At 44.2% G+C, this 13,592-nt stretch overlaps 1 protein-coding gene across 1 annotated transcript in view; it reads right to left on the bottom strand.

Annotated features, from left to right (window-relative positions):
• Positions 1–407: 407 nt before the first annotated feature.
• Positions 408–13,592, bottom strand: part of Gmd (GDP-mannose 4,6 dehydratase) — a 45,583-nt gene continuing 32,398 nt past the window's right edge. The window contains exons 10-11 of the mRNA XM_077646434.1: positions 10,742–10,810; positions 408–860 (exon numbers count right to left, since the gene is read on the bottom strand). Of these exons, the coding sequence (XP_077502560.1) occupies positions 798–860; positions 10,742–10,810 (132 nt within the window). The 3' untranslated portion in view covers positions 408–797. The remainder of the gene's footprint in view (positions 861–10,741; positions 10,811–13,592) is intronic.

Genomic DNA, 13,592 nt, shown 5'->3' with positions numbered 1-13,592 from the left:
ATTTTTTATCGTCCCAAAGAGACTCTGGCTGTCAGGTATGCCATGGTGGAGGGCTCCAGATAATTTCAACCACAAGTGCACTAACATCGCACAGCAAATGGACCTCTAGCATTTCACCTCCATCGAAATGAGACTACTGCGGCCGGGATCAAACCTTCATTTTTCGGGTCAGCAGCCAAGCACCACAACCACCGAACCAACGCGGCGGCCCTTTGGATGGAGGGCGAGTCTGCACGCACATGCAAAATGCTCGTAGGCACCATTGCAACAGCTCACTTGCGCATGCAGCCAAATTTATGATGTTGTAATGCATTGTGCTAAGATGCATTTCAATTCTGCAGACTATTAATTAAAACAGAAAATAACAAGAACCACAAATTAATTTACGTCAAGCACATGCACACACCTTTTCTTTCATTGCTCTTTTATTATGCAATAAAAATTCGGCACAAAGAAAACACACTTTTGTTCCCAACATCACAGGTACCAGAACCCACTCTTGGTTTTCAATGAAAGTAAATATAATGCCCTTCCATGTAACAAGTAAAACAATGACGAAACAAAAAAAAGTGCCTATGCAGTACTTTTTATGTAGCCCCATTCGATACATTGGCGCCAATATAGGGGGTGCTCAGTTTTCTGAATAACTGCAAGAAAAACACTTTGCTTGTAAAAATGACTGTGCCTTCATGAAGGCGTGTGAACTGCACCATCTTCTCGTTCTTTTGTGGGAATGTCCTTCCAAAGGTCCATATAAACAGCATCCGGCCTTGGCAGGTGTAAGCTCTCGAAAAATTCTAGGCAGAAGGGTTCTTTTTCATCAAGGCAATGTCAGAGTCCACCATTTCCTTGACTAGCTCCTGCAACATTTCCGACAGAAAAGATGGCAGTGTTTGTTAAGCATGGCATTTAAGCTATTAACACAGTGCCCAGCAGGCTGATGGCTGTATACAAGTTGATACAACTTTCATTGCATATCACTGTGGTACAGTTGAACTCGGCTATTTTCGCAACGGTATGGCATCTGAAGAGATGCACATCATTCTACAAGGGGGCCAGAATGGAATCCACAAAAGCTCGTTTTTGCTGCAGTTCTCCCCAAACCAGCCAGTCACATCTTTAACCAATCAGTGACTGGTTAAGGATGCACCATGAATGTAGAAAGTGTACTATAGCCACCTCTTCAGACATTGAGAAGAAGAGAAGGAAATTGACCTACCAGACATCACACACTGAAATTAATGGGCCAAAGCACTGATATGTGCAATGCTGACATGGTCTTATACTAGAATGATACTTACATGGACAAACAGCAACTATAAAGTGGAGATCAAGCAGATGACGTGTGGCAGTACGAATTCATTCCCAGACCCAATGGAGATGAGAAAGATGGTTATGATGATGAATACAACAGGAGCTTAAGCAAAGTTATCAAAAAGTGGGTGGCACAAACAAGTATTGCACGAGTCATTTAACAAATAATTTTGACACACAAACTACATCATTGTAAGGTGCAGTGCTGTATTGAGTGTCCAAGTGCCATCGACACACTGCCATTTCAAAGTACCCTTAACAAAAATAAATGGAGTCTCCATTTACATTAAATCAAGGCATTTTGTAGAACAGGCTGTATAGACACGCTGCACACATTCTACTTGCAGCTTACTCATTCCCTGCAACTGTGGCTTGCAGTCTATGTGATGTTAAATTTTTTTCATTAAAAACAAGAATGCTGCATATGAGGCATGCTGTAGTAGAGGGCTCCAAATTGGCTTTGCCCACCTGGATTTTTTAGACTGAACCAAAAAATCGGTACAAGGACACTATGGCATTTCGCCATAATTGAAATTTGTCTGCCATGGGTGCCGGGATTGAATTCGTGAACACAGCTGAATGTCATAACCGTGCTGAATGACAGCAGCTCGCAAGGTGCACAAGTGTGACAGCCGCACATGGCATGTGGATGTTCACGGATGTACTGTGGTGTTTGCTTACACCAGTTTCAAACAGGAATACGTCAAGTTATTTTTGCAAGTGAAAAAATTAAGATACTTTTTCTAACTTGTGCCTTCTGCAAAAAAAATTAGTTAAGGAAACTTTATTCATATGACCGAAACGGCCTACAGGATTGACTATATATAGCTAACAGTAAAAATGTCAGCCCACATTCATAGCCACGCTAGAGACACAGTAGAACCCCACTGTAGTAAACTCTGATATAGTGAAATGAAACTGCAGTCCCATTTCACCACCTTCCATAGATGACTGAACACTTTTGTTTCAGTTATAGTAAAGATTTTTTTTTCATAACAATGGCTACAGTAAAGAGCACCTGGCCATGGTAATGTGCTTCCCGCGGAATGACAACACTGCAGCACGTGCAAAGTCTAGCATCGCAAGGCCAACGTTCGCAGGCAAACTGATAACTTGGGCAAAAATAAAATATTGGTTGGCATCAGTTTTCTCTCAACAAACTGATACCTAAGGTGATTAAATGGCACTCAGAGACTGTTTCAGCACCAAGCTCGAGAGCTGCGAAGAGAATCCAACTTTTCAAAGGCCTTGAGGCCGTGAAGCAAAGCGCGTGGCGCACACAGAAAAAGAAAGTAAAGCTAGCTACAAGCGGCGGCAAGAAGCAAAGGCGAGACGGCACTGCGTGGCCGCTTTGCAAAGCTTGACTGTGTCACGCGCATTTCTTGAGTGTTTCCTCTTAAATGACACTGAGGCTGTGGAAGATGACACCATGCTCACGTAAAGCTTTGGCTTGCACATGGAATCAAGCTCGAGTTATATTTGTAGCCGCATTTTATCTGTGCAAATGCGGTACTTCCACAAGATGTAGATGAAATCGAAAGCGTGGAAAGATAAAATGTGACAACTTAGAATAAATATCACATAAAGGGATCATAAGAAAGATGTAAGGTTTTTCTGAGCGTTTCTTTAATAAACCAACACTGTGTTTAACAAGACACCAGAGAGGATCCTCAGAGCCATTGATATAGTAAAGATTTTTGCTGGTTTGAATTACCTTAATACAGAGGGGTGTTACTGTAGCCCCGCAGCTTTGTGGTTCTTTTCATGCAATGCAGTCGTGTACCTTGACACTGCAGGCCTGGAGTCAAGAGGAAAACTACTGTGCTGACAGCACAGTCTGGCAGTCGGTGCTGCTACCACTAGCTCGCGTCAGGTGACAATCCACACAAGTCACGCTTTTAACAATCTGGGAGCTTCAACTGGCGTGCTCAGCAAAGGTTTTGTTTGGTTTTATGAGGTTTTAATGTCCCAACGCAACTCAAGCTATCAGGAAAGCCGTAGTGGAGGGCTACGGGTAATTTCAACCACCTGGGTTTCTTTAATGTGCAGTGACATCACCCAGCACATGTGCCTCTAGCATTTTGCCTCCATCAAAGTTTTCAGCAAAGCATACAAAGCAAACAAAATATACAGTAAAACTTCATCGATACGTTCCCGGTTCATACGATTTCCCGGTTCGTACGCTCAAAATCGCGGACATTAAAAATGTCCCATCGAGTTGCACTATATATTTCACGGTTAGTACGTTCCCGGAAAACACTATTTCCCGGCTAGTACTTTTAAAATTTCGACAAATTGTGGTCATATAATACGTTTATTGACAACCGCACATGTGTAAACATATAACTGGGCCGAAAGAGAGGGCACGCGACATGTTTTTTGCGACAGTCACCCGCCGTGGTGGCTTCTCTGCAGTGCCTCGATGTAATGAGGCAAAGCACCACCAAGAGCAAAAAAATAAAAACTGCGCGCTAGCATTAGCAACGGCCGTTTCTGCTGGGACGCGACATGAAGAGAAGAAGCACTGAGGTTTCTTCGCGGTGCATAAGGGAAAGGAGGCGAAGCTTCTACGAACTACAGCGATGCGCGTATATACGGATGGGCCGTGTCTGGGAAACGAAGCAAAAACACTGCGACAATCAGCCGCCGCTGTGGCTTTCCCACAGTACTTGGAAGCAGCAAAGGGGGCGAAGCATCCGAAAATGACAAGGAAGATTTTGGTTACTTTCGTTACTGCCATCCACGGACTGGATGCGATACGAATTTTCCTCCGCGCTAAAGACAGCGCGAACGCAGACTGTATTCAGCGAGCACTGGAATAGGATCTGTTCAGCTCTTGTACCAAGAAATGCCAATCGACATTTTTATAAAGTGCAATTGTCAATATATGTCTTTTTACCTCATTCAACCGTTACATTTCTCAAAATCAGGCGGTTTGGATCATACGTTTTCCCAGATAATACGTTTTTTTCCCGCAATTAAAAAAACGTATCAACATGGTTTTACTGTATATGCTGAACCTAATGTTGTTTGACAAATAAGGCTACAGAAAGTGAAACCCAGCTTTCTGACTGCTGTGCATGACTGGCACCGAGGCATGCAACGGCTGGGCATCGCAATGTCTTGACGCTCGGTTGGTGCCTGATATCACGCGCATACACAGGCACAGAGCTTGAACCACTTGCAGCACACACTGAAAAGTTTAACTCTGTAGCATGTCTTTCAGATGCTGGCAGGTCCACACAACGCGGATTTGGCTGCTTGACCTCTGCTCATGTGGTGACTATGCAATAGCCTCCATGGCAGTAGCAGAGTGCTGGCTAAGGGCGTGAGGCAGACACAGAGCAGCACTTATAGCTATAGAGTTATTTTGCAGCTTTCAAAAAAGAGCTACATGAAGGCAGTAAAGGCCTCTCCTATGGAGGAAGGATATAATATAGGAGAGGCCCTGCATCAGTTCTTTTAATGCGCATGTGAGAGCTCAGCCACCTTGGTGTGCCACTTCTGCTCTCATACCTCTTAGCAACAAGTTCATGACAACCGCATCACTTTCTGCACTCGCAGTTTAATTTCTCACTCACTGTTCGTGCTTTATCAAAATCTCATGTGAAACTCTTGTGGTTTAGTCGAATTTAAGAGCAACATACTAATAAATGGTTGGTGCAGCTAGTTCGTTATGTCAAGGAAATTTTCCACAATGGCTTCGTTACATGGGGTTCACAAATACAAGCGCTTTAATGAAGGTAGTATTGGGAACTGAAAAATTCTTAAAACTTGAAGAAATTCGCTGCATGAAAGTCCGTTACATCCAGGTATAACTATATTTTTTTACAGGAAAAAAAATGGTGAGTACTTCAAACACATTACCGGCAAGAGCGGTTATTTCCAAGTTCACTGTGAAGCCTATCTTTTGTTTCAACATAGAAGAGTAGAAACCCTCCATAGTAATGTTACTCGGACCAGCAGAAATCTTTATCAGTGTCTATTATATATCAACTGTTGGTGATGGCATGGCTCTGAGGATGCTACCTGGTAATTTGGGTACTTACTAAACACAGAGTGCTGGTTTACAGTTAGAAAAAGACACTTTGAAACTGCTTATATCCTGCTTTTACCGTCCCAATATGTGCTAAAAATTTTTTTTTAATTATCATGGTTTATGCACACCCATTTTCGATTTCATCCAAGTCCTGTGGAAGTAGTACCTAATTGCATGAATATAAGGCAGCAGCTGCGAATGCAGCGATGGCACAGAAGTAGAGCATCTACCTCTCATGCAAGAGGACCAGGGTTCGAATCCCCGTGCAGCACAATTCTCGACTGGATTAAAAAAAAAAAGAATGCCACATGACGATTGAATTGTATAACCAGGCCTAGGGTGTGGCCTGATCTCGGTGAGTAGAACCGACAATGCAATCCCTCACCGGAGCAGAATTTGGCCACCCTGGTGTAGTACTTGGCCAAAACCTTCTATGAACAAACCAATTAACCCTCGGCCCTCAGTCCCCAATGGCTGCGGAGCAACTGACCAAAACGGCGGTCAGACCTGTGACCCAGCGGGGGTGCCAACAATCTCTGGTTCCAAACAGGTCGCCATTGGAAACTGAATCTGGCAACAATTGACGCTAGAACCTTATCCAGTGAGGCAAGCCTAGCAGTGCTGTTTGAGGAACTAAAGAGTATTAAATAAGATGTCATAGAGCTTAGTGAGGTTAGGAGGACAGATGAGGCGTATACAGTACTAAGGGGCGGGTACGTGCTGTGCTATCGTGGATTAGCGGACAGACGAGAACTAGGTGTGGGATTCCTCATCAATCAGGATATAGCTGGCAACGTAGAGGAGTTTGAGAGGAGGCAGCTACCGTAATTAGGCTTAATAAGAGGTACAAGCTAAAGGTGGTGCAGGCCTACGCACCTACATCGAGCCATGATGACCAGATCGTTGAAAGCTTCAATGAAGACTTGGAATCGGCAACGAACAAAGTAAAACCACAGTACACTGTACTGATGGGCGACTTCAATGCGAAAGTAGGCAAAAAGCAGGCCGGAGACCAGGCGGTAGGCGACTATGGCATAGGCTCCAGGAATAGCAGAGGAGAGTTATTAGTAGAGTTCGTAGAGAGAAATAATTTACGGATCATAAATACCTTCTTCTGGAAACGAGAGAACAGGGAGTGGACGTGGAAGTGCCCCAATGGTGAGACTAAAAATGAAATAGACTTCATATATTATGCAGTCATCCCGGTATCGTGCAGGATATGGAGGTGCTCGGAAAGGTGCGCTGTAGCAACCACAGAATGATAAGGTCTCAAATTAACTTAGACTTGAAGAGGGAACGGAAGAAAGTAGTGAAGCAGAAGACCATTAACGAGTAAGCGGTAAGAGAGAAAGAAGACGAATTGAGGATATCTCTTCAGATTAGATATTCGGCTTTAACTGAGGGAGATGATCGTAAGGTTCAAACAGTGTACGATAATCTCACAGCTATCATTACAGAATGCGCAGTAGAAGCAGGCAGTAGGATGGTTCAACAGGATACCGGCCAGCTACCTCAAGAGACGAAAGATCTGATTAAGAAACGCCAAAGCGTGAAAGTGTCTAACCCTACAGACAGAATGAAAGTGGCGGAGCTATCAAAGTTAATAAATCAGCACAAGGTAGCCAACATAAGGAAGTTTAATATGGAGAGAATCGAGCATGCTCTAAGGAATGGAGGCAGCCTAAAAGCGGTGAAAAGGAAACTAGGCATTGGTAAAGCCAGATGTATGCGTTAAGACACAAAGAGGGCAATGTCATTAGCAATATAGTTTGGTTTGGTTTACGGGGGTTTAACGTCCCAAAGCGACTCAGGCTATGAGAGACGCCGTAGTGAAGGGCTCCGAGAATTTTGACCACCTGGGGTTCTTTAACGTGCACTGACATCGCACAGTACTCTGGCCTCTAGAATTTCGCCTCCATCGAAATTCGAACGCCGCAGCCGGGATCGAACCATTAGCAACATGGATAAGATAGTAAAAGCTGCTGAAGAGTTCTACACAAATCTATACAGTAGCCAACGTGATCAGAACGTTAATGAGAAAGGCAGTAACGCACAGCAATGGGACATCCCGCCAGTAACAAAAGAGGAAGTAAAGAAAGCCTTAGGAGCAATGCAAAGTGGGAAAGCAGCTGATGAGGATCAGGTAACAGCAGATCTGTTGAAAGACTGAGGGGAGATTGTGCTAGAAAAACTAGCCACCCTGTATATGCAATGCCTTATGACCTCGAACGTACCAGAAGCTTGGTAGAACACTAACATTATCTTGAAGCAGTCAGGTGTGTGAAGTGTGAAGTGGCATTTGTCCCACTCGCGACACCTTTCACTGTTTTTACCTGGGCTTTGCATGCTGAACATTTGCGTAATACTCTCTGCTACGCCATGATTCTGAGGTATTTGGCATCAAAACAGTTCCACTGACAAACCTCCAAACCTATTTAGGATGGAGCTACAGCTGGTTTCCGGAGCTCTTGTATTGGGTTAAGACAGCCACGTGAATGATCTTTTCAATGAGATAAACTTTCCTCTCGGCATATCACATTCTTTCTCAGTTGCTTTTTGGTAGAATATGTAACTGTTGTAGACAGCTAAGTATACATTGAAATATATATAACACTGATGAACGTTTAACAGAAAGCTTTCGGATTTTCAATCCAGGACTAAAGCTAAGTCTCAAGTGCCAGGCTCAGAGTCCGTGTTCTGATCTTCACTTTGAGGATTTTTAAGTCACACTCACTGCTTTCAGTACCATCTAAAAGTTTAGGCTACTTGCAGACTGCATAACCCTCACCTACAAAAAACAATGCATGAATTTCGAGTTCCTGAAACTTCAGTCTTCCCACGACACCATGGTTGTGTTCCAAAATAGCAGCTAGAAAATTTTTTTTCCTGCAATATATATTAGAAACTAGTAAGGAATGTTCCGTGAAAATTATTATCCAAAAATTAGCAGCTAAGCATGTGGCACGCTCTCTTGATGAGTATTTAAAGCGAGGATGGCCAATTGCTGTCTCTGGAAGCAAATGGGTTAAGAAACGTGCGTGACGTAATCAAGCGTGGCAAAACCACCCACACAGTGCTGCTGAGCCTCCGCTTCTTGCCGTCGTAGGTTCGTGCCTTGTGCTGCCCAGTGCTGTGAACGTTAGCCCCCTTTCTCTCCCTTCCCTACTCCTCGCTGCACTCTTAGTGTCTTTCCTTTTACAGCGGCCTGTGTCACCTTCTTTTCACGTTTATAGCCAGCTTTAGATTTTTTTTTTTTTTGCCTGCGAGCACTGCGGATTTTGCCTCACAGCCCAAGGCCTTCAAAAGGTTGGCTTCTTCTAAAGCTCATGCGTTATGTGGTCACGCCATCTCAGAAACACACCATTTTATCGTCTAAAGTTGATATCCATCTGCCTCAGACTGTTGGCCTTGCGATTACACCGTTACCTGCCTGTGACTGAGATGTCCTAGACTGCATGCTTGTCGCGACAACATCGTTCCGCGAAAGTACGTCACCATGGTCAGATTCTATTTACTATAAACATTTCTTTATTAAACGGGCTTTAAAACACCTTCCAAGAAAAGCACATCAACTTGCTCAATCACTGCATAGTGTTTTCATGAATACCTGAGCCAAATAATATACTTCCACATGCAGCAAAGAACCCACAATCACACGTGAAAGTTGGTAAACCTTTTCTGGTAACTTTTGCATGCTTGCACCCTCCTCCATCATACACTTGTCCATACACCAGTTAAGAGATGGCTACTTGTTAGATTCTTTCAGACGTCAGACAGCTACCATGGCCGAGGCCAGTAAACTACGCAGCTCGGGCGGAGGGGTCGGCGGAGAAGCGCAGACCTTTTAGCATGCAAAAAGTGACTATAAGAGAGGAAAAGGCCCAAAGATGCTGAAATTCAAATTTTGACTACTGATAATTCAGCTTCTAGAAAGTGCATTAAAAAACTCTTGCTGGAGGATATTTGTGAAGCAGTGTCCTTTAACATCTGAGGCATACCACACCGTTATTACAGCCCCTTTCATAGCCCCTTTAAGGCGTCTTTAATTTAAACGACAAAAATATATACAGTAGCCGACGGGTAATTCGAACTCCAATAATTCAGACTTGTAGGATATCTCAGACCTTAATGAGGCAGCGTAAGTCACCCCATAGAAGCGCATACATATTCACTACGGATATTACGGACTGCAAAAGTCCGAAAGTTCGATTTTTCGGACTAATTTCAGTTGCCTGCGGGCCAAAACCAGCCATCTTATCGGCTTTTTGCCAGTGCAAAAGGCGCCATCTTGGACTGAGGTGGATTTATGCTGCAGTTGGCTTGGCTTGACACACTTTCGGTACTTCATTGTTGCCAGTAGAGGTAGGTCCCTGCGGTCTCTGACACTTTGAGGTGGCAGCCGGATTATCATCGCCGCCAACTTGCTTTTGTCGTCGCGGGCAGTTATCACTTGTCCCATACGTTTAAAATTGGTTGTTGAGGGAAGGAAATTGTGCAGGAGCTATCTCGCATCTCGGTGGGAAGGGATAAAGGAGGGACTGAGAGAAGAAAGAAGTGCCGTAATGGAGGGCTCCGGAATAATTTCGACCACCTGGGGATCTTTAACGTGCACTGACATCGCACAGCACACGGGCGCCTTTGCGTTTTGCCTCCATCGAAACGCGGCCACCGCGGTCAGGTTCCAACCCGGGTACTCCGGATCAGTAGCCGAGCGCCCTAACCACTGAGCCACCGCGGCGGGTCTCGTACGTTCGTCATTCGCCGCTTCGTCACTTGGGTTTCTCTGACCGCGTTGACTGAGTGGATCTCAGTCTTCACGAAGTTATATCTGTTCGCCGTTTTCTGATTGCGTCCGGCGGTTCCGCCGCTTTGAAAAAAAAGTGCATTATCTTTGCGTGCGTTCAACGAGCGGTGTGGTGCAGACTCGGATTGTAGACAACATGGCCCCGCCGGGACCGTCAAAGAAGCGCGGGAAGTATTCCAACTAAATGCGGTGACCTTGCTGTCTAGCGTGTACAGTGAAACCACAACCTTGGCTCAAGTACAGGCGCAAATCGTCGCCAGCAAGAGAAATTTTCCGCAAGGTAAAATCAGAGACATTTTTAAGCCGATTTCATCTCAATAAAGTGATTTTCTTGTACTTCACGAATTTTTCGGACTGTTCGATTATTCGGACCATTTTTCGGGTCCCTTCGAGTCCGAAAAATCGGTCGGCGACTGTAGATACAGTCATCTGTGGAAGGCGAAATAGGACTGCAGTTTCACTTTACTACAGCAGAGTTTACTATAGCAGTGTTCTACTGCAGCAAACTAGAATTGTGCTGAGTGAGTGTTCTCGTGTGTGACTACAGTGCAGTTGTTTGGGTGTAAAAACAAAAAGGAACAAACCTGGAACGAGATTCTCCTTTGCCAACCAAGTTTCTCCTTTGCTTTGCTAGCGTCTCCAAGCAAGAAGTCCTGGAAAGGAAAACAAATCAGTATGGCACAATGGAGTGAGACTAGACTACAGACTAGAGTGAAAAATGTACGCAAATAAAGATTCCTTTCCTGACCATGTTGCAATCCTGGCACCACTATGCAAGGCAGCATCTCATGCTACACAATGTGACCAGCCCAAATGGCACTTGACAAGCATAAATATGCATTCGCTACACTTGTCATTCTCTTTTTCCCTCCCCAGTGATTGCTAACATTAGCATCTAGTATAACATGCTTATTAGGATACTGCTAAAAAGATTTCATTCACAATTACTGCTCCAGCCAACATGTATATGCAGCACTGCGGGTTGCGTGGTCTGTACACCAAACATTGGCAAGCTGTGGTGTTAGGCAGCCTTTCCACTTGACACTGATTGTGTTAACACTACATAAGTAGTGAACATAACATAGACTGCAAACTCAAAGGTGTGACATTACACTAAGACATCTTCAAGGCAAAATTTCACGCACACTGGCACTGAGAAAACTATGTTTTGCATTACTTAATGCAAACGATGCAAAAATGTTACATAAAGATAGATTGTTTATTATTAGTTTCATGCACTGGCACTTCTACCCTTCACTAGTTGGCCAGTACTATATTACGTCTTAAAAAACAACATCTAGAGCAGTGCACCCACTGCCGATCTTGTAGCATCAACATATGTGCATTACGAAATGCACTGCTAAAAGGGACATCGATGATGATGCATTTTAAATTTTAATGGAACAAGGGCAGCTTCTGCTGAACAGCGCCACAGCACAAGGTTATAACTTCTTTATTTTTGCTCTGCACAAGGTGGAGTGAAAGACCCATTTTTCCAGTATTTCAACCCATAGAAGCCGAGTGCCAGGCCAAGGAACAGCTTGCATCCATTGAAGGACAGGGTGGGTACCCAGTGGTCATCATCACCAGCCCGACTATGCCCACTGCAGGACAAAGGTCTCTCCCACCTCTCTCTAATTAACCCTATCCAGTGCTAGCTACGACCGCCTCATTCCCACAAACTTCCTAATCTCATCTGCCCATCTAACTTTCTGCCGCCACCTGCTACGCTTGCCTTCTCTTGGTATCCAGTCCGTTACACTTAACGACCATTGGTTATCTTGCCTTCGCCCTACATGCCCTGCCCAAGCCTATTTCTTCTTGATTTCGACTAGGACATCATTAGCCCACATTTGTTGCCTGACCTACTCTACTCTTTTCCTGTCTTTTAACGTTACACCTATCATTTTCCTCTCCATAGCTCGTTGCGTTGTCCTCAATTTAAGTCGAACCCTTTTCGTTAATCTCCATGTTTTTGTCCCATGGGTGAGCACTGGTAAGATACAGCTTTTATGCACTAGGGATCAAATGCTACACCTCCCACATACAAGGTAGATCTTCAAACCACTAGGTTACCGCTGCGGTCCCCTTAAAAGTACATTGAGGGCAACTCCGCCCAATTTTTTTGTCCTAAGTAAAAATAGATTCTACACCTCTTCCTGGGTATGTTGACGCTTGTCTGGCAGCAAAAAACTCATTTATTGCTGAAAAAATGAATTTTCCTGCCATTCTGTTCAAACTCGTGATGACTGCGCTGAAAAAAAGACTCCATGATCACTGTTTTGAAGTGAACGGTGGTGTAGCCTAGGCTCAGGGAACACCACTTAGAAAACTGCAGATATACCGCAGTTTACACTTGTGTGAAAAAAGCACAAGCACTGTATTTACTCGCGTAATTTGAGCACTTTTTCTTCTAAAATTAAGGCTTCAATAAAGGGGTGCGCAAATTACACGGAGATTTCTTACATGTCCTAAAAAAAACTCCACAAAAGTCATAACACGGAATGTATACAGTATATTGCCGCGTATAAGTCGACCCTGCCCAACTCGCTTCCCTCGCTGGTAAAAAAAAAAATTGACTTTAAATACATGGGGTGTGGATTAAGTAGACATAACTTCAGAGTTTAAGGTGTGCCTGGGGATAAATGAACTACAGTCTTGGTCTCCACTTTGCAGTTGATCATGTTCTATGTCCTGTGCCATTTTCATGGCTCTAGAAGGTTTGGTGCAAGAGACTGCGAACAGTTTATAAGCTGTTTTGCTGCAGGCACAAATTCATGTAAAACTCATGCGAACACATGCAGAAAAGCTACAGAGACAGCTGCAGCACCGGCATGATAACATCAAATAGTGTACGAGCAACTATGGTGCTCATGTTATGAAGGATATTCCCCACTACCCCAGCACGTTAGCACCAGAACTGTTTGTACTGCATTAAGTACACTGCTACTGAAAGGAGCACCGCTAGATTGCTATTTAGATCCATTTAACAGTCATCGAAGCAAGCTTTCATCACATGAGTGAAGGCAAACTGCATATTTTTTACTGTGAAGAAAACAAAGTCATCATGTGGTTTTACCACTTCATAACTCAGCAGTTTGACGCTGAATGGCCCTCCGCTTGCAGTGGCTACCCTCGCTTCCACTTTCAGCAGCAGAGCAGGCACAAGAAATTTACCAAGTGTGATACACACTCGCACAAGAATGAAGAGGAAGGCCGTCATCACTTGGCATAGCCTAGCAGCAAGCGCGTGCAAGAGATAGCAGTGCTGCTGAGTGGCCCCATAACTGCTCCTACTGCCGGCACCGTGGGCAGTGTATTTTTGAACACAATTGTACACCAAATAAAATAAGCCTGTGCATAACAGTGCTTTGCAGGCTTTTTGATCATGCCATCAATGCACTGCTTTTAAGGCTAGCCCACCATGCAATCTAA

This window comes from Amblyomma americanum, chromosome 1 (assembly GCF_052857255.1).
Source record: "Amblyomma americanum isolate KBUSLIRL-KWMA chromosome 1, ASM5285725v1, whole genome shotgun sequence".
NCBI lineage: Eukaryota > Metazoa > Arthropoda > Arachnida > Ixodida > Ixodidae > Amblyomma > Amblyomma americanum.
The sequence above is the reverse complement of the archived record's forward strand: the minus strand, read 5'-3'. Positions and strand labels throughout refer to the sequence as shown.